The 21766-nt window shown below is 40.6% G+C and overlaps 1 protein-coding gene across 3 annotated transcripts; it reads left to right on the top strand.

Moving 5' to 3' along the window:
- The first annotated feature begins 6897 nt into the window (after positions 1-6897).
- Positions 6898-18014, top strand: LOC127307116 (uncharacterized). 3 transcript variants are annotated; one of them, XM_051337823.2, is made up of 5 exons: positions 6898-7085; positions 7157-7304; positions 7403-7525; positions 7613-7697; positions 13059-14099. In XM_051337823.2, the coding sequence occupies exons 1-5, from the start codon at positions 6979-6981 to the stop codon at positions 13124-13126; spliced, it is 531 nt and encodes a 176-aa protein (XP_051193783.1). In that variant the 5' UTR covers positions 6898-6978; the 3' UTR covers positions 13127-14099. The 3 variants fall into 3 exon arrangements, with proteins under 3 accessions (XP_051193783.1, XP_051193781.1, XP_051193782.1); XM_051337821.2 differs by lacking the exon at positions 13059-14099 and adding an exon at positions 17620-18014 and having other exon boundaries at positions 6902-7085; XM_051337822.2 differs by lacking the exon at positions 13059-14099 and adding an exon at positions 17620-18014 and having other exon boundaries at positions 6902-7085; positions 7160-7304.
- The last annotated feature ends 3752 nt before the right edge of the window (positions 18015-21766 follow it).

Below are 21766 nucleotides of genomic sequence, written 5' to 3' on the forward strand. Positions count from 1 at the left end.
GTATTGAGGGACACGTTGTGAAAAACCATGCCAAGAAAAACTTTCACAAATAAGATCCACAAAGATATTAGCAATGAAGCCATTTAAGCAAATTGGAGCTTGTTTGAGCAAACATGCCACATAGGAGAGAGATAATTTACGGTATCAATTCTATGTGACACAACCTCAAATGTTCACATTTTCTAGGCTTGTAATATGCACAAAGCTTATTACTCCCCCATAATGTGATAAGGAATTTATTTTCACAAGAGGCAAATAAGATCCAAGTAGAGATATTAATGGACATTAGAATTTGAATTTCTCATGAAGATGACATACCACATAGCGACTAGATAATATCGCAATATCAATTCTAAGTGATATTCCTCATGTACACACATTGTTTAGGATCATGAAATTCCCAAAGGAATATCACTCCCCCAAAATGGGATTGTCCATTAATCGCTCATAAGAGCCATATAAGATACAACAAGATGCAAAGAGGCTCCAACACAAACACAAATACATGGTGTGCAACCCAACATGCATACACTTGATTTCTCAAGCAAAACTATTAGGAAGCACAACATATACAAACACATGTTAGGAAAAAAACTAACACATGCAAAGGGGCGAGTAACTTTCAATATAAATGAGTTGAGAACATGTTACCGCAAGGAGGAACATTGGATATATGATAGTAGCAAGATAATCAAAAGACTTGGCTTGATATAATATAAATGATGAAGATCCCTTAATTCTTCATGATGTAGCCAAGTCTCCAATGCCCTCCAACAAGCACCTATTGATCAAGTTTTGGATTGTTGGTCCCCAACTAAGTTGGGTCCTAAGAGGTTAGTCACAATAGGCTTGGCAACCCAAATGGTTCTTTTCTTGACACCACTTTGAGCACCAACAAATTTAGCAAACACATTGTCACCCTCATCCTTACGAAGAGAATAAACATTATCAACGATGATAGAGTTGGATGAGGTACCAATAGTGCAAAAGGAGGAGATGTGGCCCTTCTCACGGCATATGTAGCAAGTTCTTTTCTTCTCCTTCTTCTCACTAGATTTCTCCACAATGGGAGCATTGGCTTGATTCTTCTTGGGAAGTGACATTTCTTCAACTTGAGGTTGAATATGAGTTTGAGTTTGAGGCCGCTTCCCTTTTTGCTTCTTCTTCAAAGGGCAAGATCTAACATGATGCCCTTCAATTTTGCACTTGAAGCAAACAATCTTGGCCGGGTCTTTGACTTGTAATTGTCCCTTCTTAATCTTGTTGTTCTTGGACTTGATCTTGTTGTTGGAGTTGAATCCAAGTCCACTCTTGTCATTGGGGGATTGTTGCACACTTAACATCTTATCAAGTTTGCATTTCCCTTCATGACCCTTTACCAAGTCGTTCTTCAAACAAGAGACTTGAGCCTTGAGCTCTTTGATTTCCTCTACATGGTTAGTAACAACACAAGTACTAGAGGAAGTAGAAACTTCATTGTTAGATCAACAAGGCAAGGAAGATAATTCATCACAAGATTTAGCAATATTATGAGAGGATGAATTACTAGGACTAACACATGGCAATATAACATTTTGAGTAGTAGTGCTAGTACCCACATGAGGCTCATAAGGTGTTGCCTTAGATATTATAGCCTCATGAGCTAACTTTAGCCTATCATGAGAGGCTAGAAGATCCTCATAGGAGCTAGAAAGCTTTCCATGATTTTCTTCCAATTTCCCATAATTGCTAGTTAGCAATTTAAGTTGAGCCCTTAGCTCAACATTCTCCTTCAAGATAGATGCTTCACAAGAAGTAGAGTTAGTAGCACAAGCATCATTATTAATAGAAATGGGAGAAGGCAAGTTGTCATGCTCTTTTAGATAAGAAGCTTTAAGTTGCTCATGCGACTCGGTGAGTTTGGTGAGCGCACTCTCAATAACCCTTGAGCCCTTTTTGAGTTGCTCAAAATCCTCAAGGAGTTTAGCATTAACAAACACAAGCTTATCATTTTTTTGCTTTAGTTCATTTGCCACCTCAAGAGCTCTATCATGGTTTTCCTTTTCTCTAGAAAATTCTAGAGCAAAGATTTCCTCAAGAGCTTCCTTGGTGGTTTGTTCTTCTTCAAGTTCATCCTTTAGAGATGCCACATCATCGGCATACTCTCGTTCAAGAGCACCCATTTTATCAATGGTGTTCTCATGCATCCAAATAAGTTTTTGTCTCTCAATAGCGGTAGTCAAGATTTCAAAGAAGTGAGAGCTAGCAATTTTATCTTTGCAAAGAACCTTGAATACACTCTTACCCTTATCGCGTAGAGAGACAACCCAATCATCTTCTTCATATTCATCCTCATCCTTATCCCCACGAGAAATATTGGGTTCCATGGTAGGAGGTACCGTGGAACCCTTGGCCATAAGGCATATATGAGAACCGTGAGATAAAGATGAGGAGTTACTTGAGGCTCCTTTCAAGATCTTGTATTGACCAATAGAATCTTTGGTTTCCTCTACATTGTTAGCCACACAACAACTAGAGGAAATAGAAGCATTTTTATCATGGCCACAAGACAAATCAAGCATATCATCATGAGATTTATTCAAGCAACTTACACATGATATGCAAGGACTATCAACACAAGCATGTAAATCATTTCTAGTGCTAGATGTGTTTGAGTCCGTAGATGAAGCATTGCAATGAGATAGAGATGAAGAATCATCAATAGTAAGCTCAATATCAACATTGCAATTTTCATCACCACTCACCATATCATTACCTTGTGTCTTGACACACTTTGGTGAAGTGGATGAAGATGAGAACTCATCACGGCCGGAAGTGGAAGCAATACAATCATCCTCAATAATATTGGACACATCATATTTATCTTGAAGCTTTGTCCATAATTCATGAGAGCTCCCAAAATGTATGATTGACGAAGTAACTACATTGCTCACAACAATGGAAAACACATGAGAAGCAAGAGCATCGAGGCAAGAGTTTTTCTCCTCCTCAAGAGATAAATTTTGAGGATCCTTAGGAGAAGAAAAACCCATGCCAAGATATCGCTCCATGTCCGGGGACATTCCCCGTAAGATTTTAAGCACATAAATTTTCCATAGATCATAATTTGTGCCATCAAATATAAACAAGTTATTGTGCGCTAATCCCCTAACCGACATCTTTACTCTCAAGGCGGTGAAGCCTAAGAATGAGAGACCTTGCTCTGATACCAATTGAAAGGACACGGATGCCGCCTAGAGGGGGGGGGGGTGAATAGGCGGTTTAAAACTTTTACGAGATGGGCTTAACAAATGCGGAATAAAACTAGCGTTTACTTTGTCAAGCCCAAAGCCTATAAACTATGGTTCACCTATGTGCACCAACAACTTATGCTAAGCAATACAAGCAAGTATGTGATAGCAAGATATATAAAACTTCAAGCACGATGGCTATCACAAGGTAAAGTGCATAACTAAAGAGCTCGGGTATAGAGATAACCGAGGCACGCGGGAGACGATGATGTAGCCCGAAGTTCACACTCTTGCGAGTGCTACTCTCCGTTGGAGCGGTGTGGAGGACAAGTCACTCCAAATGCACGAGGGCCACCGTATTCTCCTCGAGAATTCCCACCAAGAGGGATGTCCTCGATCCACTATGTAACCTTAGGGAGGTTACCGAACCCGCACAAAGCTTGGGGCTATCTCCACAACTTAATTGGAGGCTCCCAACAAATTGCCACAAAGGCCTTGCCCTTGAAGAATCTCCACAACTTAATTGGAGTCCCCAAGAACACCACTAAGATGCCACAAAGGCCTTGCCCTTGAAGATTCTCCACAACTTAATTGGAGTCCCCAAGAACACCACAAAGATGCCACAAAGGCCTAGAATCCGTCTAGGGTTCCAAGAACCTAAGAGTAACAACCTTCTTGCTTTCACTTCCACGAATCACCGTGGAGAACTCAAACCGATGCACCAAATGCAATGGCAAGAACAACACAAAGATGCTCAGGTCCTTCTCTCTCAAATTCCAACAAAGCTACAAAAGCTATTGGGGGAATAAGAGAGGAAGAACAAAGGAATTCACAAAGAATACCAAGATCAAGATCTAGAGAGTTCCACTCACAAAGAGATGGATTTGATTGGTAGAAATGTAGATCTAGATCTCCTCTCTCTTTTCCCTCAAGAATATGCAAGAATCATGGGAGGAATCAAGAACTAGGGCAAGCTTTGAAGTACAACAATGGAGGGGAGAGAGTGAAAGTGAACCAACCAGCCCAAGGAGGAAGAAGGGGGTCTTATATACCCCCTCCCAACGAAATATGACCGTTTGGGACCTCCCAGGCCGGAAAATCCGCCCCCGGGCCGGATTATCCGCCCCCCGAAAATCGCCCCTGGACTGGGCCGGATATTTGGCCGGATATTTGCCCAGTTTTGGTCATTTGGGCCGGATTATCCGCCCCCCAGAAAATTGCAGAAACACCAAAACTAAAACGGGCATAACTTTAGCATCCGGACTCCGATTTTGATGATCTTGGGCTTGTTTTGAAGCTAGGAACAAGCTCTACAAGATCATGCAGGAAACCATCATAGTCCAAAAAGGGAGGATAGAAACAAATGATGAAAGGTTTGACCTATCTAAAAAAGACACATTTGTCTCAAAAAAAAAATCTAAAAAAGACACACCGGTAAAACCTCCAATCTCGAAAATGCAACAAGTTGCCCGTGCAAAAACCATTCTTGATGAACTAGAGCTTGTCATGAGAATAAGAACAAGCTCTAAAACATAACATGGATAAGATCCAAATAACAACCAAGAAAGATGATGAATCAAACTCGAAAACGCAACAAGTGATCTATGCGAAATCCGTTTTCGATGAACTAGAGCTTGTCATGAGAATAAGCACAAGCTCTAAAACATCACATGGATAAGGTCCAAATAACAACCAAGAAAGATGATGCAAGGATGCAAAGGTTTGAGCTCTCTCCGAACGATACGATCGAGTTACTCACTTGAGAGCCCTCTTGATAGTACGACAACTAAACTATAAACCGGTCTCCAACTACACTATGAGACCGGTGAGAAAGAAACCCTATCAAGAGCAAACCTTATACTTGCGCATTCCACTTGAGCTCGATGACGACGATCTTGACCTCAACAAGATGGAACGCCTTTCTTGCTTGTGATTGCTTGACGAAGTCTTGTGGATTGCTCCCCCATAATCCACCATGGGAGAGCTTCTTCTTCGGCGCATCTTCACATAACCATGACCACCATGTGGATTGCAAGACTCAAGCAAAGGATCTCTTCGAGATGGCTCATCTTGAACTTGCACTTCATTTCTCCATGGCAAGCTTCAAGCTTATGAACTCTTCGAGTTGGCTCATCTTGAACTTGCACTTCATTCTTCATTCTTCATCATATTGATGTCTTGAAGTAACTTGAGGGCTCACTTCATCTTCATCTTCAAGACATACTTGACACTTGATATCCTTCATCAAATTCTTCTTATTGCAACCTTGAAGCCAACAAATGGTTCAAAAATTGCCTATGGACAACACCTACAAATATAACTCAATGCAAACATTAGTCCATAGGGATTGTCATTAATTACCAAAACCACACATGGGGGCTCCATGCACTTTCAAGTGGTAAATTCGTTGTGGATTCAATGTACAAAGTATTAATCCATGTCAAGTGACGATTGATAATAATAAGAAAATTCGAAAAATGAAGATCACGATGAAGACATGTTTTCGCGTGGTATCTTCGTAGAGGGGCAATCCTTATACTAAAGACAAACTTGCAAAACACAATTAACTTGGAATTGAAAGTAAAAAAAAGTATGTCTTTTATCATCATAATAAGACTATCAAACACTTATTCTTCAATTGCAATTTACTAGATCCATATGGTTAGTCATCCAAACAGTTAGCACCTTGTACCTACCACGTAGCTTTGCTAATATATTCAGGAATTATCTAAATGGTGTGGATCATAGATTTAAAATATTTATTAGGGAGGAGCCTTTGCCATTATTTGGTTGCTCTGGCTATGTAGAAATGATAAAAAAAATTAATGATGAAAATTCTTCTCTAATGCATGTTATCAATTAGTCTATGGCTAATGTTTTGCTCATGGTCGTCTCTACAGTGTGTGAAGAACCACAACATGTTTATAAAGATATCTTCACAGTTGACACGATAGGAGATATTTTATTCAACATAGATGGCATTGTAATCTACATCCTCCATAGTCAATAGTCATAGGTACCTATGTTGTGATGATTACGTATTGCGTCTTTTTTCTGTTCATACAATTGGATTGGAGCGGCTATATATCTCTTGATGTAATTTCTTAAACCTTTTGTAAGTAATAAGCGCATTTTATCGAAAGAAATGAACTCATGATAAAAAAAATTCTTTGGAACTACTACATGAAAAATAAATTATAGGGATTTTTCTAGTATAATTTTCAGTCCAACCAAACAGCTCTACAGGAAAAAAGTCGAGGGCTAGAATATAATTCAACCGAAACTTCTTTTGAACAAGGGAAAATTTGCTACCGGACATTGTTATTTTGTGGCGTTTGCCAAAACACACCGCTCAATTGTGTCTTTGTCAGGTACCATTACAATTATGTGTCATATTTGCGAGAACACACCACCTAGCTAAAAACGGAAAATTTTACACTTTTGACTGTGATGATTGGTTTTGAAGACAAAGGCAAAACTTTCCGTTTTAAGCTAGATGGTGTGTTCTGGCAAATGTGCCACAGAGTTGTAATGGTACCTGGCAAAGACATAATCAGGCGATATGTTTTGGCAAACGCCACAAAATAAAGATGTCCTGTAGCAAATTTTCCCTTTGAACAATGACACTAGTTCAGTACACCAAAAGAAAACTGACGACATCTCAAAAAAAAAAAAAAAAAAAAAAAAAACTGACGACTCCGTTGCCTCACTGCCTCCCGGTTGCCGTCGCAGAGTGCTCCGCCTGCGAATGTTATCGCCGTCGCCTCCACTCTCCTCACTATGCCGCCGCCGCCGCCGCCGCCGCAGGATGTGCTTCCTCCTGAGCATCCTCTTCCTGCTGTCGTCCGCGTGCAGGTGTGCCTCCTTCGCTGCCTCCACCACCCGGTATTTCTGTGTTAACAGATCCACCGTATGACCCCCTGCAGCAGCCTGGAGGAGGAGGCGAAGGCCCTTAGAGTAGGGGAGGAGCTGGTGGGAGAGACTATGCCGCTTCGCCGCGGCCGGAGGTTCTACAGGCTCGCCGGCCTGCGGCCGCCCGCGTGGTACGAAATCAAGATCTCCTACCCGACCTCCGTACGATCTGGCCCTTCCCGTTGGATATGAAAAAACATCTTCTGGTTCTTGAATGAGTTACAGCTTCTGGTTCTTGAAGGAATTGCTTGTGCTTGTAGATACCATCCAGCTTTTCGATTCGGATCGTGAACGATCCTCATGCTGTGGAGGAATGGGGGAGTAAGAACAGGAGGTTGCTGAACACGGAGAAGATGATTTTCAAGGCTGAGAGCACCAAGCCGGTTGGTATTCCGTAACTCTTTAACTACTACATTTGTTGTTTGGCTGCAATGGTAACTTTACAATGGCTGTCTGTGATTGAATTTTAGGTCTATGTTCTTGTCACGGTGGAGCCTGAGGGCGTGGTTGCAAAACCAAATGTTCCAGAGAGAGAGCTTGCCCTGTTCAATATTGGTATGCTACTGATGTTCCTTTACACTTCATTCACTTTCCCCTCGTGATATTCGTAACTGATTATCCATTGGTATGCTAGTAGTGTTTGTTTATATTGGGCCAGAAACTTTAGTAACTGTAATGATCATTAGGCTTATTTGGTCAGTAGTTCGGTCATTTTAGTGCAATCCCATATAATGAATCTTTGTTTTCAGCAATATCATGTATTTTAAAATCTTGCTGCTCACTGATCAGTGCTCAATGATGTCGATTCGAGTTTGACTAGGATGAAAAGGTTGATCCTAATATTATTGATGCATTGCTTGAAATTTGGAGAACATCGTTCTTACACAACAAAATAATTTACCAATTTCTACTAGCTAGCCTAAGAATTCCACGGGTCCTTTCTGCTCTATCAGATAAAGGGGGGTCAGGACCTGCTAAGCTCCTACTCTTTCATTTTTACAGTCTGGTCCCTCTAATTACTATAGAAAGGAACCCAATCAAGAATACGAACCGTAAAAGAAAACACCTACTAAACCAATCACATGAATACCAGTTACAGTACCTATCTGCCAAAGGGGAATTCTTCCAGTAGTATCGGCCATTTTCCGTACTTTCCTCCACATTTCATCAAGTGGTCATCATGTTTGAGACAAAAAATAGTCATCGATAGTTATAAAGACGGTATCCTTCCAAATGAGATAAGAGAATTCTTATTACTCTCCTTCTTTCTCTCAATCGAAAAATTGATTGGAAATTTGCACGATCAATTGTAGCTGAAGAAGATGATCTGCAGCCAGAAATTTTAAATTCTATGGACATAAGCCACCTAAGGCCTTGTTTGGTGCCAGTGTTTTTTTGAGTTTTGAGGGGGGTTTTGAGGGGTGTTTTGGGTGAAAACAACCACCACCCAAAACACTACCCAAAACACTACAAAACCCCTATCTTCCAAAACACTTGTCAAAACACTTGTTTGGCACACTTGTTTTACAAACCAGTGTATTCAAGTGTATTCAACACAAATAGATAAAAATTCGATCTTTTTTTTTACAGTTTAAACTATATTTGTATCGCAAATAAAAATATGATCTTTAGCACACTACAAGATCATATCTTGCAATCAATACATAAATATGCATTACAGCAACAATAGCATCTGTTCATCACAACTACAACCATGAAACAAATAGAGAAATTCGAAGTGGATAGGCACATAAATAGAGAAATTCGAAGTGGATAGGCACATAAACCATGAAACAAATAGAGAAATTCGAAGTGGTAGCATCTGTTCAACCATTTACATAAATATGCATTACGACAACGAGTTAGCTCATAGCCTCGGATTTCATAGTCCATTTTTGGGAGACATGACACAAATAGAGAAATTCGAAGTGGATAGGCACATGGTTACGAGCAAAGTTTGAAACTACAAGATGTTGAATAAGGCACCAACTCAGCCAGGAGAGTCCTCTTAAAAACATGCTTGTTCCCTTTAATATTACAAGAAAATCAGTCCAAGCAACTTGTTTCTGCCAAATCAGTCCAAGCAACTTGTTTCCTGCCAGAAACAAGATGTAAACCATCAAATACTAATATACAACCACATGCATTAGCTAGTTGTTTCATGGCTACGATACTTTGGACTATAACATATATACGTAGACAAAGATCTCTAGCACAAGAACCACATTAGCCACGGGTATTTAGCGAGATAAGATACGTAAAGAGTAAGCTGCCATCCACACACAGATTCAAAACAAGCATCGAGGAAAATAATATGATCTGCTTGTTGGCACGAATTCTAGAAACTTTGGTTTTGTATGAAAGCTGGAATAAGACACATTGCTCATCAACGCAGTATTACTTTGGCATCTTTGTCATGCCTAGTACATACCAGTTTATAAGTTTTAGAAACGACACGGTATATGTAATGGATATATGTAATTGAGTATATGTATACGAGAGGACATAATTTGAAGGCCTCAAGAGTGAAAAACGAGAATCCTCTTACGGCAAAGTACATTCATCAAATGTTTGCATACTACGAAATCAACTAAGATAAGGACTAACACCACAAACTACGGACACCATCCAGGTTCACACATAATAGCCGGTGACACTAACGGAACAAACGACGACAACCCGGGTGGACCTAGGCACGGCATTGCGCGACCAACAGTAACCAAGCTGCAGGAACCAGCCACTTACTCTAGCTAATATCATTTCTGTTTCGTTCGGATGAGTAACAACCACCAGATGTTTATACGGGACCGAATGTTACTAGGAGCATACTTCGGTCTATTTTCTTTCCACCCGGGAAATGAAAAGTTTCTATCGGTGTAACTCTGCGGCTATTTTAGAAAAGCTGAATAGGAAGTTTACTAGAGCCTTTCTTTCGGTGTAACTCTGCGGCTATTTTGGAAGCAGAGATGTGGGTCGGTAGAACTGACTATTATATGAACTTGTCGGCGGTGTAAATTATTCTTGTTTGTATCAATATGAAAAATCATCTGAAAGAGTCAAAACTTTATCTTTGCATAATCAAGCAAGCAAGCATAGTAAATTTGATGGTTTCTAACGAAATTTAGAGCGCAAGAGTAAAAACATACCTCATGGTAACTTGGCTATACGCCCAAGGAGCCACGTCATGGCGGTGCCATCTTTATCATCTTTATCATCAACAAGGTTGAGAAATATTTCACGATTGTCGGCAATCCACGAAGACATCCAATGCGGGGATTTTAATAGAACCTGTCATACCATCCAATGTCTTGAGTGCATCCATGCATCTCGGTAATAGAGAACTTCAGAGAGGTTGTTCTTGATTGACTTCCTTTTCACGCACTTGCACCATCCTCTCCATCACTTGCACAATTCCATCGGAATTCCTCTTCTTAGGACTCCTCTTTGGTATCTTTGGAAGCTTGTTCCTTGCGGCTGACAACCCTTTTTCCTTTCACTTGGTGTTCCACCCGAGTCATACTACGAGCACTTGGAGCTGGATCCATAACCGTGTTCATCTTCACTTTCTCTCTCGGGTATATCGGCCTCGGTATCTCCTTCGGGTTCATCGTCATCACTTATTACTTGTGTCGGATCCTCCCTTGATGTAGTTGAGGTTGAAGTGAAGTTAAAATTGCCTTCACTATGCTCCTGCAAAAAGAGCCAACAAAGCACTCGGATGGTTAGTACAATGGATGACAATATGTTCACTTTGCAAGCATAGTACATATATTACCTTCATAAAGTTGTCCAAGTGAATCATAGAGAGGAAAAGCTTTTGTTTTGAATCTCTTGATTCTTGTACCAAATATTTGCAAGAGTTAAAAAAATATGTGACTACAATAGTTGAATAAATAATGACTACGAAAGTTTAGTTTAATGGGTCAAAATTGAAGGCTTACAATTTCAGATTTTCCCAAAGATGGGGCTCGGCTGTAGCTTGAATTGGCTTTCATCCCACCCAACCCCACTTTGCATTCTTGCTTCTTTTAGCATCTGTAGTCTCTCTTTAAATCTTTCTCCTTATCTTGTATTTGAGACTTCTCCATTACGAGATATGGGTGTCGAGATAGGAAAAGCTTCACCATTACATTCCACGTTTCACTACTCCACCCATTTTGTCCTCTATGGAATGTATTGTTATGCTCAAGAAGAATATCCACTAGAGACTTCTCCATTCCTATGTTCCATGAGGCTCTAGGTTTCCCGGCTACAAAATACAAGAGCTACAAATAAAATTCGGTACATTTTGCAAATCATGTTGTCCATTCCAGAAACAATAAGCATGGAAAATCTTGCACATATCAAGCAAATATTCAGGTATCAATATAGTACAATAGTATTGGGTACCTTTTGGAGAAGCTTTTTTCTTAAATTTAGGTGAAGTCTTCTTTGAGCAATTTGGAGATGCCCTTTTCTTATTTCTTTTCCCACGAGAAGGCCTTACGCACATTATGCTTAGGAGAGCACTGTGGCATACACCACACGAGATGCTTTCTTAGGAATCATATCTGCTTACATTATAAAACACCACAAAAGATTATGACAATTATCAAAGATAAACACAATGCCATTAGAAATAGTTCTTTATTACATAGTTAAACACCACGAAAGCAGTTCCTTTGTTACATGAATAAACACCACAAAATAGTTCCCAGTTACATGATAAAACACTACAAATCTTTTAGGCAATGTAGTCATTCCACATTTGAAAAGCAATGTGATCTCTCAATTGATTGCCTAGCACATGGTTCTCGTGGAGCTGGTTTTCTTGGATATTTTCTCCATCACCATTTGGCGAGATCCACAAACACGGCGGGGTCTATGTTATCCTCTTGATCCTCAAGCCACTCCTCATCTCCATCTTGCAATTTTATTATATTATGGAACACCGCTGGCCAGTGGGATCTTCACTTGATTTGTTATAGAATGGAAAGTACCAACATTTAGGATTGGGAACCGTTTCTTCAGAATTCCTATAAGCCTTTCAATGTGATTTCTTGCAACGGCATGTCGGTAATTAAATAACTCCATATGGTTCTGCGGCGCATGGTGACCATGGCCCCACTCTTTCAAATGATACCTTACACCTCTGTATGGTGCAAGGAAGTGCTTGGGTGTTTGCGTAACCGCCATCCACTAAATAAAATTTTCCATCTGGTACATTAAAACCATTGAGTAGCGCCGAACTAAGTACTCGGGCGTCGGTAGCTGAACCTTCCCATCCACACGATATGAATGTCACATTCAGGTCAAAATCACGAGCTAGCATAAGATTCTCGCTTAGTGACCCTTTCCTATTCCTCCACGGAGCTTGAAGTTGAGGAGACCTAGTGACGGGAACATGTGACCCGTCTATGGCACCTAAACAATTACGCAAATGGGAAGGGGAATGGTAGTCATTGTTCTTTAGATTATCGGAATAAGATAAGAAAAGAAATTTTTGAAGTGACAAAGAAAAAATGAAACCTCAAAATATGGGAAGAAGCGGTCATCATTTGCGATTTTGGAATGTGGCCCGTCAATGTGTCGAGGCCTCAGAAAACGACTTGCCAGGATGGGAACAACATCAAAAAACTCGTTGAGGTAATCATGGAATGTTGAGGCGCTATGCTGAAACGCCACCTGTAGATCCTCATACGATGCATTGTGTGATAGCATATACAGGAAAAAGGCCAACTTTTCTTCGACCTTTATGGTGTCGCTATCTGATATAAGACCTTCAGTTCTAAGATAAGATGCAATCCATCTAAAGATTTCTGGTTCCATCCTAAAAGCAGTCAAGCAATCTTTAAGATGACCATTAATAAGTCTCCTAACTTTCCTTCTGCCATAAGTGATGGAGGAATGACGTTTAGTCTTTTCTGTATTTTTCAGGTAGAGGTACAGTGCTGGTAGAATGGAGAAGAATAGCTCATCATCATCGTCCCTCTTCCTCTTCCTAATCCGTTCTATGCTTCGTTGATCCATTTAAGACTAACGGAAAGCAATAAGCAGTCACAAACATGCATAAAGCTCTAACAAACATCCATAAAGCATTAACGAAAAGCAATAAGTAGGTTGTGGACATACCGAAGTCCGGCGTGCTCACAGGGTCCCAGGAGGGCGGCGGCTCGTCAATTCCCGCAAGAATCCGTGAATAGAGACCCTGCAAGAAGAAATTACAATCACTGTAAACAGGCTGCAGCGGTTGCACCAAGGATTGTATCTATGGTTGTTTGCTAAGTTACCAGTGATCATCTTACGTTCATCATGAATCCAACCATATGACTATGTGTTAACAGAAAACAGCACAGTAGATGCAACAAATGTATTGTGTGTTAACAGAAAACAACACAACATTACTGGTATAGCAAGTCCACATCCAGTGGTTTAATTCTGCCCACTAAATCATTACTGTTGCGTTCCAGGTTTCCCACTTTCTCGTTTCTTACCACACTTAAGCACATATGTTCCTCCTACAAAAAATCCTACCTGCCCAGCTTTCTCGCTTCTTACCACACTCAACAGGGCAGTACTAGCAACAGTTAGATAAATAAAAATCAGTGTAGAATATTAGCAGAGAACCATGATCTAAGAATTTTAATTGACTGGCTGAATGCAATGGAGTATATGTATACAGAGTACTAGAATTGCAACACACAGGTAGCTACTCATTGGTATTTTAGTTAACTATTAATTAGGAGCAGATAAGGACCGACACCACAAATTCTTAGCAGCTCAATCTCCTTCACAAATTCCTAGCAGTACTATGTTATCACACAATATGTGATAGGACTAGTCCCAGTACCAAGAAGCAAGAATCCAAATGCAACAATTGGATGGAACAAAATTCTAAATTGTCACAGGATCACAAAAGGAGGCACATCTAGAAGTACATGGAGAGGAGGCGGTGGGGTGGATGGTACTCACGAATGACTCCAGCTTCAACGGAGAGGAGGGGGCGGCGGCAGGAGGTCCAGGTCGGCGGCGGCAGGACCCTTTTTCCTGCAGGACCCTTTTTCCTTTCAGATTATTTGAACAGAGTATGTTCATCAGAAAACAGAGACTAGCCAAGAAAAAGATAGAATGACAACAGGCTGAAAATTTCCTTTCAGATTATTTGAACTAAACAGGAGCTAGCAAGACAAGTTTTGCTCCAGGCCAATAATTTCCACCAAACAGAGAACAGGCAAGACCTAAACATCATTTGCACCAAACACAGAGCTGAAACCAAAAGCCTCACACACAAGTCTCCGCACTTACAAGACTGGCAATCTCATACGTATTAGATCCTGACGCCTACCTTTGTCATTGCCATTTTGAACGTTTTGTGGATTCTACAGTGGGGATACCTTTCGGTTAAGAAATAATAAAAAAAGAACACTATCCATGTGTATAGCCCACTGTATTGCATCTTCAGTTAAGACACCCTAAATTCTAGAGAACCAGATAAATAGGGGTGCAATTCCAATCCTCACACTTACTCGACCGCATCATCCCCATTGACTAACAATGATCAACATTCGATTAGCACGAACAAGTTACGAGATCCAGCCAGCGTCCAAGAAACCCAAAATTAAAAACGAGAGCATGATAGGGAGGACTCACTGGATGGAGCTGTCAACTACGAGAAAGATAGCCCCATCCGGGAGGGAGCTCCACCCGACCATGGCTAATCTAGGAAGGGCAGCGTGGCCCTGGTGCTCCTCTAGTCACTACCGATGCACGAGAACCGGATGCCACCCGAGCCGGCGGACGACGCGTGAGACGCCCCTCGTCGACCGCCGTCCGCGGATCTTGGAGCGGCGGATGCGAGAGGGTCGGCTATGGGCGCCGAGGTTGGGGGAGGTGAGGTCGAGAGGAGAGAGTACGTACGAGAGGGGAAGCGTCGACGGCGTGGTCTTGGAGCGTGGAGGGAGCTTCGGCGGCGGCGTGGTCTTGGAGCGGCGACCGGCGTCGTCTTCCTCCCTCGCGCCCACGTCGCCCTCTCGCCGCCACGCAAAAACGCGAGGGGGTGCTCGCGTTTTCCTTCCACCCCAGCCCGACGGGTTTCGGCCGGTTTCGTCGGGCCTAAACGGGCCGAAACCGGCCTCCCGAACAGCCCAGGCGCGTTTTGAGGTGTTTTGCGGTGTTTTCATCGAGCCCGAAAAAAACACCCCAAAACCGGCCCAAACACTGCTAAAAACACTGGCACCGAATTGGGCCTAAAGTAACCACTACCAGTGAAAATAAAAACATTACTCAATAACCTAATAGGCCAACAGTTACTATCAGAATCTCCAATATTAACTTTTTTCCTTGGTATGCAGTCTATCTTTTGTTCATTGGGTTAGTCTAGTACTACTGACTTCTTTTTTAGTGTAAGTGGTAGTGAGCTGTGTGTTGCCGTAAGTTTAGTACGGGCCTCTGCTATTTCCTTATAAGAAAATGGACTGGCTTTCTTTTGTATCTTCTATTCATTATTTTTTTCTGGTTGCCGTGACTGTTAGATCTGATGAATTTTGTGACATATAATTTGCATTGGTACAGATCGAATCGTAAAACATTATGCTTCATTGATAAACAATCATAACTGATGGGTTTCTCCATTTCGTCATATCAAAGATAGAGGATAGCTGAACCTGTGTTCTAGGAAGCACCGATACGGCAACACGGATACGGCGATATGGAGATGGCGATACGGGATACGGCGATTTCAAAAAACAGCGAAACGGCGAGTATATGTATAAATGCAAAAATATAACAGATCAAAAATTAAAAAATCATAATAAAGTAAATACATGAGATGGGATAGAAGAACTGCCACATTTTCTGCCTTTTCTTGATGACTGAGTCTGAATGATCACCATTCACCAATTCACCACTGCCCTCAATCCTCGTGGTACTTGCAAAATAAATCATATGAATGAGTATGCTAGTTATAGAATTTGAGACATAACACATAACGGTAAAGGTGGCTTTGTGGCTTGTTACCTTAAATGTTAAATGCATCCCAGCCTCCAAATCCAAATCTCATCCAGGCATAAATGTATAGACCAAAGAGTGCAGAAGTCTACTAAGATTACATCGTAAATAAATAGGGAGATACAAAGTACCAGCGTTACACAGGCCATAATTCAGTCAAATGACAAACGGTGCAGGAATGAGAAGTGTTCATTACATAACATAACAATAACACCTATTAAATAGACCCAAGCTCAAGAGAGATCATCGAGCATCCGCGCCTCCAATTCTGGTTCATCAAGAGAAAGATCAGCACCTTCAAGAATGCCAACACCAGTGAAGCTCTCAACCCCATCTCCACCAACATCCTACATATGGCTTGGCCCACTCTCATATTCAGCAAGAAGAAGACGCAGGCTGACCAAGTAGCTTCAATGCTATTTTTTTTAGAAGCTTTGTGCTTCCTCCATGAGTGCCCCACCATTGCTTTGGTTCAAAATCTTGTCTGTCTTCAATTGAATCTGCATACATGAAGTCATTTGACATGAGGGAAAAATCAGCAAATTCTTTTTTGACTGTTTTGTAGTCCTCATTGTCCGGAAAGAACTTCCGCCAAACACTTGTTTCTCATATCAAGAATTTCTTTATCATCATTGGGAGCAACACGGCCTCGCACTGCCCCAATCAAACTTTGAGTATAGTACCTTTTTAGCATAGCAAAAAAAAATAGTAGCCTTTTCAAAGTGAGATCTTCAAAACTGACAAACAAAATCATATACAATTTACCTAGGATTGCATGAGTGAGCCAAGCAATGGAGTGGGGTATTACTCTTGGTCCAACGTAATAGAAGTATCTTCTTAATAACGATATAGAGGGCACAATCTTCATTCGGCTCCTCCCCTTCATGATGATAAATAGGAGTTTTCACCTATGAGCATGAGAACAACAATGATGAGCAAGCAATATACATAAATAATGACCAAATGATAATGTAGAAAAGCTACAAATAGTCAATACCACTCACCTTCTCTATCATGTCGTCCCACATCCCATATATCAAATGGAGACATGGCTTCTCCGTGTCAGCCACCCTTATCATTGAGTAAATGGGTAGCATGAAGGATACAATATATTCAAGTTTATCCCACCACACATCACTGAGTATCAGAGTATCGCAGCCGTTTTATACGCGAGTACGTCAACATCTGCCGTATCGGTTCTTCAGAGCATCTGGAGAATGATATTTCATTGGCTATAGATAACATTAAGGATGATCTTGATAATATTGGGCCTTGTAGATCTCTTGTGTTTCTGAGTTATGAATTTCCACAGAAGCTTCCCTAATTTTTTTTTCCACAGAAGCAGTACTGAATCTTAAATATCTGGACAGGTTCTTTCACATTGTACTATAGCTATTATCGCGTTGGCTAGTGCATGTCAATAAATATCATTGCAAACACTAAAACAATGTTTCTAATCCAAAATGTGTTGTTTTTTCCCATCGTTGTGCAGTTTGTGACGAACTTGTTCTTGGTATCCCGCATTTTGCCTGGTGGATTGGAATTGCAGCACTTCTCTGCATTGTGTTGGCATCAGTTGCACCTTATTTCCTCCCGATGCACAAGCTACTTATCTATTTACCTGCACAGAGTAGCGATGTTGATGCAGCTAAGCTTTCGTGATAGACTGAGACGTGATGCCTGAATGTTCAGTTTCACATAGCAGGCTTCATCAACATATACCTTACTCTTTTTTGTTTCTGTCTTTTTGCTTTCTATTAGTTGCAGACTGCAGTTGTACAAGCATCTCATGGTCATTATGACTAACCTAGAGTTCGAAGCGAGATGCATCATTTCAATTTTGTACGGTTACCTCATCAATGAAATTAATTTAGGTTATGATAGATATCAAGGTTCTGGCGCTGGGGATTTTGCCACTCCATGTCTCCATGTGGCAAAACCACAAGTTTCCTATGAATCTAGATGCCATTTCCCGCATGTCCATGTTGATGCTAATCTTGTGACATTAGCAATCACGACACCATCTTGAATTCTTGACTAGCACGATGATGCTAATCTTGTGACATTTGAAGATATACCTTGGGCAACAATAACTGGCAACTACTTCCTCCTTTTCAAATTATCCTGTGGGGGTTTAGGGTTTAGAATCAGTCAAAAGCAAATTTGTAAAGTTTAACCATGTCTGCCGAGGAGCTCGTCATCATTGTGTGCACTTTAAAGCTTTTGATATATTTAAAAGAAATACTTGTATCCATAACATCACAATACAAACACAAGTACTCATACGAGTACATCTGACATGTACAAATATGGCTGGATACCATACCTTTACAAGAATGTCTACGCAGATGGGGTGGAAATAGAAATCCCCGTGGATACCATGGCGTTGTTCACCCGGAGGTCCCGGAGTAAACGTTTGTGATGGCTTGTGTGAATCCTAACCCGTACTTTTTTTTACAGGCACGCTGCGCAGTTGGCCGTTAGACCGCTAGTTGTATTGTAATAATATTATAAAAGTGATACAATGTTTAGGTTACTGAAGTACTATAGGAATGTTGGTGCGGAAGCACTGTTCAAATAACATAAAAGTGGTATTATAGCACCATGACTCATTTTCCGATCGCCCATAGGTAATCCTGAGGTATTGAAAAATGAGGGTAATATGTAGGAAAAATACCAGATAATCGTAAGGTGATGAAAATAACGGGTAGTATGCCAACAGTACTTCATTGTAGTTGTTAAAAGATGTGACGAATAATGCAAGTATTTTTTGACAGATACCATAAAATGGCAGTACTATCAAAAGATGCGGTGGATGATGGAGTGTCTTTTGTTTGTGGAGTTGCTACAGAAGAAACTGCTAGTACTTTTTTCGACTGAAAGAGGTAGCGGGTGAAGTATGCATACCTTTGTAAAGGTATGGTAGAAGGAGGCTATAGTATTCTTCATGCGTAAAAGAGGTGACGGAAAGTGGAGTAATTATATTCGACGATGGTGCCGTAGAAAGGTACAATATTATTTTCCCTAGTTAAAAGATAAGGTGAATGTTGGTTTTTTTGGAATGACTGCCGAAGAATTATGCACCGATGAAGAAATATTGGAGGGTAGTTACCATGGTTGAGGTTGAAGATTCGTGTTAAAATTACCACGCTTAGGCAGTTAATGGTCTATTTCATAGTTGATGTCGGCACACGAAACATTACTGCAGAAGTTCAGTGTTTCTACTGACTAAGGTTGAAGATTCGGGTAAGAGTTGCCATGCTTGTGCGCCGTTGAGAAATTACCATCGCATAAATACGCGCCCTCAAAGAATTATTATTAGTAGTTGACATCAAGAATTATTATTAGTAGTTGACATCGATACACAATAAATTATTGTGAAAGTTGAATATTTATATTGAAGACAAATTACCATGGAAGTTGAATATTCCCACCAGTAAATTACCGCGAAAAATTATTTTCGGTGAATAAAAAGAAAAAAGTTACTACCAAAGTTGAACATTTATACCGATGACAAACAAAACTACGGTTGAGGTTAAAGATTCAGGTATAAATTGCTACGCTTGTGCGGTGTTAAGAAATTACCATCATAGAAATTCTCACCCTGAAAGAATTACTATTAGTAGTTGACATCGACACGAGATAAATACTGCGAAAGTTCAATATTTCTAGGAACTACAAACTACTGCTGAAGTTAAATGTTTCCATCAGCAAATTACAGCCAAAAATATTATCAGAAAACAAAACAAAAAATTAATAACTGCGATCAAATTCATATGTACATATTCACTTGCTACGTGTCCCTAGTTTTTTTTATAAAAAATTGACTTGTCGTTTGGGCTGTGTAAGAAATAAAATCTCGTGCTAAAAACAAGGTTTTTTTTAGACTTGTTCAATATTTTTTTTTTACATTATACATAAAAAATATTGGTTTTTGGCGAAACTGTATGAACACACGTAGATTGTCGAGATATATATATATATGCAAATTTTTTGTTGGAATATTTTATCAATTAGTAATATGTTGTTTTTGTTGGAGGTACCATATGCACCTGAGAGCTGAATTGAATTTACGGATTACGAATCGCTTATATGAATAATGCTTTAAATTAGAAGTGATTATCTTAGTATTACACGCTTCATTGCCAAGATATATCTTTGCTTTTTTCACCAAAAAAGAGTTTTCATTTGACGCCTACCGAAATAACAATTAAATTCATAGCACAAAATTAGGCAGCACTTAATTACTTCCAAAAATAATGCCCATTCCATATCTGAAATATATATAGATGTACTCCCTCTGCATTAGAATGTAAGACATTTTAGATTTTTTTGACAATCAATACCATATGTTTATAAGAAATATTAGATGGCAGAGATACAGGAGCTGATTTTAACTATTACAAAATAAAGTCTAAAAGAAACGAGTAAATCCCGAAGGTCTTCAAACTCTTTCTTCTTCAATGACACAATCTTGTACTTTCTGAAAGCGGCCACTGATAAACACCAAACCATAGACATATAAAATACTAATGAAGGTTCTCCCATAATTTTAATTTGAGCCGCAATGCCAAGGCTACCTGCACGCGCGCAACCATTAAAGTAGTCAAGCAACATCGGCAAGAGTACCAACACCAATATGCCAGAGAAAAAACTAAACAACTTGGTCGATGTCGTTGGAGAGCCGAAAAGACGAATCACCATTGTCGAGGACGTAGCAGCCGGGACGAATATTGGAAGGACAATTTTCGTTGTGGCAACCTTGAGAGAAGATCCAAAATTGATCCGGCGAAACAAGATATGAAGGCGCATACTTCCAACACCACCATTGAGGTCGGGAAGAAGATCTCGTCGTCGAACGAAGAGTCGAAGATCGCTTATTGTAAACGATGTCATCTTCACTGGGGTAGAGACCAGGAAGAAGACGACAATCAAACTCTAATCTAATCTATGAAAATACTACTTTAATAAAAAACTTCATGCATAAACCGGGTTCTCCACCCTCCCTACGTGGGCGAGGCCAGCCGAAGGAGGGGGAACCAATCTACCGTGAAGGCAGATGTGAAGGAGAGGCTAGGGTTTTAGGAGGCGGCGCTTAGCGGAACGACACAACTTAAACGTTTTAGATTACTATAAAACAGTGTGGCATAATAACGTCTTACGATAAAATACAGAGGGAGTAATTGGCACCTTTGCCTTATAAAAATTTCTTTATTACCGGATCAAAGATAGAAAGGCACGGATCCTCCCAAGATTTGCTTGTTTAATCGACACCAAACAAACATTCCCCGGCCCCGCTGGGGGACAAAAGATCCAGTTCGCCGAACCAGGCCTGCGTATTTGGAGCAACTGGAAAACACGAACCTGTTGTTCATTCCTTTACCACAAGCATCCCGTCAGATGGTGACACACAACGGCACCATATCCGACCTGTGGATCTCATCCCTTCCCTTGTCCAGGGATTTCTTTGTTTAGTCGACCCGATCGGGTCCATGGAGCGCTAGTGGCATGTGGTGACATCGCACAGTTGAGGTTGAGGTTGAGATAAGCCTCCACCACCCACCCGACCCCTGTTGGTGTTGCCCCCATGTTGCCTGGAACTGTGCTTTTGGGTGGGTTCAAATCTCATCTCATCCCAT

Source organism: Lolium perenne, chromosome 6 (assembly GCF_019359855.2).
Source record: "Lolium perenne isolate Kyuss_39 chromosome 6, Kyuss_2.0, whole genome shotgun sequence".
Lineage (NCBI taxonomy): Eukaryota > Viridiplantae > Streptophyta > Magnoliopsida > Poales > Poaceae > Lolium > Lolium perenne.